The 5,245-nt window shown below is 42.7% G+C and overlaps 1 protein-coding gene across 1 annotated transcript in view; it reads right to left on the minus strand.

The window, feature by feature from the left end:
• The window catches only part of LOC104498571 (NADP-dependent malic enzyme), a gene marked incomplete at its 5' end in the record, with an annotated part of 26,690 nt that overhangs the window by 4,289 nt on the left and 17,156 nt on the right, over positions 1-5,245 (minus strand). Inside the window, one exon of the mRNA XM_010141970.1 lies at positions 3,539-3,712. Within this exon, the coding sequence (XP_010140272.1) occupies positions 3,539-3,712 (174 nt within the window). The remainder of the gene's footprint in view (positions 1-3,538; positions 3,713-5,245) is intronic.

Genomic DNA, 5,245 nt, shown 5'->3' on the forward strand with positions numbered 1-5,245 from the left:
TGTTAACAGTTTCATGGGGCTCTGCAGAAAAGATGAAATCTGAAGAAATCAACAGCAAATTGCTGGTGCTGTAATCACTGAAAGAAAAAGGTTCAGGAGTAGAGTAGTGCTGTTTTGTGATGGGTTTTATAATAGAAAACAAGCCACGAAACATTTGGGCAGTGCTCAAAGTGGGAGAGGTAGCAAGATTAACTATATAGATGCCATGCTATTCCTTCTGACAAACTGGTGTAACCACATTAAAAACTATGCAAAAACACAGAAACGAGCATTTTCAAAGAGAATCACACCTTTTTTCATGTGGTCTCTGAAAAACATTCCTTGAGAACATCAGTTCAGTGGCAGGGGAAAAAATAATGAATCAACATTTTCAATTAAGAAAATAAAAGGTGACAGAGAAAATGTAATTACTCCAACGTATAAATCCCCAAAGGAACACTGGTTTGAACAGTGCGCATTTTTGCTCCACCTACTTCAAAGAAGAATGGGATAGAGTAGTGAGTTGTATAGAGAATAACAAGGATGATCAAAAGGTTACTTGTTGTATAAGGAGACAAAAAACTAATCAGATAGAATTGGGAGGAAAAAACAGAGAAGGCCAAAAGAAAATACAAAAGACAACTGAAGGTAAACATTTCTCATGGCACTATACGGAACTCAAATCATCAGACAGCAGGAAATCATAAGAGGAGATTTTCTTTTACCACAGAACTCATAATTAAATTGTGGCACTAACTGCCAAAGAATGTTCAAACGTATAACATGTTTGAAAAGCCACTAGGCTTATTTATGGAAGAGAATCCGTACAGGGACAAACCCTCCAGCGCAGGAAGGCCATACAGGACCGGCTGCCAGAAGCTGAGAAGCCATTTCAGCAGACGGATCACTCTTTTTTTCCCCTTATTTATCCTCTTTTCCTCAGCTTCTGCTGCTGATTATTTTTATAGGAAGATGCTGAGCTGTTTGGATATTAGGTCCAACACAAAGCATCTATTTTCATGTCTTAAATTTTAATTAATTGAAGTTTTTAATAGAGAAATTAGCTAAGCTTTATTGCAGAACCTAAAGGAAAGCAGGCAAGACAGGTCAACTGGCACTAAGCAAGGGCATCTTGGCTTTTGGAGGACATATTCTCTATAATTAAATGATTTAACATGATTACTTCTGGAGTAACTTAACTGTAGGTCACACATGCCAAGAGTATTTCATGAGTTCATTTTTGGTAGGACTTAGAAGAATAGGTAATGGCCCTTGTCATCACAGAGCACTGGCCTGCAGTTAAGAGGTATTGCAGCTTACAGTACCTTAGATTAATTGTCTGAAATCAAAGTTACATTCCATTTTATTTGGCAGGAAGAAAAGGACACTGAAAGTAGAACTTGTAGTTACAATAAGGTATTTGTGACTTTTATCAGATTTAATTGGGGAGGTGGCAAAGCAAGAAGACAGGATGCGCAGGCATGCAGCCTAGGCTGCTTATTTTTATACTTCTTTTTTCAAGTAAGCCACCACTACAATCTGAGAAGGTCCCTCTATCAAAAATGCATGGTTTGGTGCTTTAAATCTTGCAGCATCTTGGATGCTTGCCTTTCAAATGGAGAATAACGAGGACTGTTCTAAAACCCACATGAAAATATTTTGATTTTACACTTCCATTAAAAAAGCCTAGAACAAATCAGAAAGGACTTTTGCCTTTGCTTTTTACTGCAATTTCAGCTAAAGGGCCTACGCAGCCCTCTCAGCCTTCACACCCCTGACACCTCCTCTGGCAAAGACTCCTCTGAAACCTGTCAGCTGTGGCCTTGCTCAGTAACTGGCTGTAGCTACTGCTGCTCCCACAAGCAGGAAGACCAGATGTGACCACTCTTAGCTCCAGCCTTAAGCAGCTATCCTATGATCTTGCTGCCAGTAGAGACTTTCTACGCAAGAAAATATTTTTTTTTACATGTCAAACTTTTCTTGGGACTTTAATAGAGGGCAGAAATTACATAGCAAAACCTTTACCCAGAAGGAAGAGTCAGGAGAGAATCTCTACATCAAGAGAGAATTTAAAGGCTTCCTCCTGATTTCTGATACCATTTCACTTCCCTGACTGTTATGTTTCTTTGTTTGGTTAAGTTTCTTTGTTCAGAACAGATTTTTTTTCTGGCTCAGTAGACTGCCACTTGAAACACCTTTCAGTCCACGTATGGGTCACCTTTCATCCAATAGCATTCCATATATAGGAATTTTATTCCATATGTATTTCACCCAAACCAAAATGAAGCCACTTCTAGAACTAAATAGGAAAACTCTTTAACACAGCAGCGTGGACCAGCAAACGAGGATCACTGTATCCAACTGAAATTACAGGGAAGGGTTTAAAAGGAGGATACAATTATCCAAAGACTTACGAGATGGATCATTGCCCTCCTAAGATGGTTAAAGCCAGTGGAGACAGTCTGGGCTTTTTACTAATTTTAAAGTGGAAACTGTGAATATCTTTCCTATAGAGGGCAAGCTGCTGGCAAACTTTTTTAAAGACGCCATAGTATGAATCTTAAAAAAACCCTTCAGAAATCCAGTAAGGGCAGTGTGCAAGTGAGTCCTTCAGGAGAGCTTCTTATCACACACTGCCCCTCATAGGATCAGAGTCCCTATCAGCTGCCTACAGGTGATAGTAAACGACCATTTTCTCCCCTCTAATCCATGAAGAGGTCACAAGGAGCAAGAATCCTGCAATGCAATATCCCTTAGAGAAGCTGCAAGACTTGAGTCAGGCATTCTCACTTCTGCTAACTGGGGCAATTTCTTTCTCCTCTTTTTTTTTTTTTTTTAATTGTTTCATAATAGTTGCCAACTGCATTGCTTCGAGGCTTCCTCTGTGTGCTACCTACATCACCCATGTATTTTCAAGAACGCTTACACACCTTCTTTGAAGATAAGGATGTTGCACTTTCATGAAGCTCTGTGGATTGCAATTTATATGAACCGGACTGGGCAGAAATTACCACTGAAGTGCATCCTGGTTAATTAGAGTTAAGTTGGTAAATTGAGGCTAGACTTCCTCCTTATTGCCATACCCTTTAAAAAGCCTCCAAGAGCATCAGGCTTTTCATGACGTTGCACAGACATGATCAGACAACCATGCACAGCTTACAGCTCTCTAATCACTGTCTGTGTACTGAGCCTGGTCTCCCTCTGAGCAGGATCAGCTTGGAAGCACAATCCTGGGAACAGAGCAGCCAGAAGCCTGAGCATCACTGTTATTACAACACTCAACAGAAGGAAGCTGAGTCCTGTGAGACTCATTATGTTGCTTTTGGTGCCAGACAAAAACAGAACCAACAGAGGCAATGGAGGAGACAGGAACTTCAGGACAGGGCAGGGTGGGAGTGAGATGGAAAGGGTCAGAGGAAGGAGTGCTAAGGGTGCTGTGATGCTATAGTGGATGAGGAGGATGAGGACCCAGAAAAGCACAGAAAGTCATATTTTTCTTAAGAGAGAAACAGCTACAGAAAGACAGATTTAGGAATTTAAATAATTTTTAATACTATACCTCAGCAGTTGTAAGGAACACATCCTCACCAATATGTTTCAGTCCACATGAAATAACACCGAGGGCAACTCCTGGGAACACATAGGAATTGTTGCCCTGTCCAGGATAGAAAGTTTGTCCGCTTGGAAGAGTGACAGGATCAAAAGGACTTCCACTGGCAAAAATGCCACGGCCCTAGATTGTAACAAGAAAGCCAAAGGAGGCACATTAGTTGTGAGGATGCTAGTGAAGTATTACACACATCCCTTTAAATATCTACCATTGTGGAAGCAAGCTGGGTTACATCTGTTTAACACCTCTCCTGAGAGGGTGTTAGGGCTACTTAACTGAATATGACTCAAGAGCAGCAGGATCCTAGAGATCACTGGCAATTCTCTGTGACTATCTGACGTCAGGGAGTACCAGGTGTCTTGTTCAGGTAAGAGCTGTCAGCACAGCTTAGAGGAGGAGAAAGTGGAAGCCAGCACTCGATGCTCACTTTCTGCATCCACTCTAGAAGGGTACAGGGGAAGATGCTATACACTTGGTGCCATAAAACTCGAAGTGGACAATATTGTCATGGTAACAACGGGTGATGATGCTGGATTTTTTTCCCAGCAACGGGTCATCAACAAAAATTACACTAAAGCCACTAAATGTTGCACTTTGGGGTGTGGCAGTTTCTGAGGAGCTGTGAGGACAGGCAGAGCTCTCTGTTCCTCCCAATCGCTCCTCTTCAGGTCCCCTGCACCCACTCCACAGCTCAACAAAATGACAGAGGTGCGAGCTCTCTCCCATGGCTCTCTCCCACTATGGCACAAGTTGGTGAGGGGACCCCCTCTTCTAGGACCTTGTGGCTCTCCTCATTGTAATATAACGAGCAGGGTGAGGGCACAAACTCAGGCACCAGCGTGTGACCATCCAATACTGATAAACACCTAGGATGCTTCCAAGCACATTTTTGGGTAGTGCCAAGTAGTGCTGTTGTCACCAGGGCCAGGCACCATGCTCACGCTACTCCCAGCTGGCAGTATGGAAGAGCCAGCCTGTTTTGGGGAATTAGTTCATGTGGGACCTATAAATCTCTTCCCAGGACACAAAGACAGGCGTAGCTCCATGCTGGCACACAGCAAACATCAGGCGGCTGTGGGGAGAAACAGAAGCCTGTGGAGTGGCCCAGATGTGGTGGTAGGGCTCATGTTGCTATCAGCTTAACATTAGCTAAGAGGAATATTAGGCCTCTTATGTCAGTAGCATCACATTTGAGTTGTGGTACCACTGGAGTACTGAGAGATGGGCTGTAAGGGAGCTGCAAGTCTGATGGACTCTCACTGTTCCCCTGGGATGAGGAACACCTCAATGGGAGCAAATGCTGGCACCATCAAGTGCCATTCAAGGGTGACAGAAGAGGTTCTCCCCAGATCATTCCTGACATGAGAGAGAAGTAATTTCTACAGCAGTTTTGGGTTAATGAGGGGAGTGACATTGCTCAGGCTTTACATCTGCAAGGCCTCAGCTCTTGCCTTGCTGGGGTGAGAGCACCCTCGAATTTAAGCAGTAAATTTAGGTGTGGAAGAAAAGACAGCCTTTATTTACGCTAGCACTGCTGAAGTGATAAACGTCAATGTTAGATTCTTCAGCAGCACTTTGTATCAGAACTATCTATGCGTATCTTAGAGAACTGGAAACATGCATTTAAAAATACGCCACTGTTGCTATTCAGCTCTT

Source organism: Buceros rhinoceros, unplaced genomic scaffold, assembly GCF_000710305.1.
Source record: "Buceros rhinoceros silvestris isolate BGI_N320 unplaced genomic scaffold, ASM71030v1 scaffold16008, whole genome shotgun sequence".
Taxonomy (NCBI): domain Eukaryota; kingdom Metazoa; phylum Chordata; class Aves; order Bucerotiformes; family Bucerotidae; genus Buceros; species Buceros rhinoceros.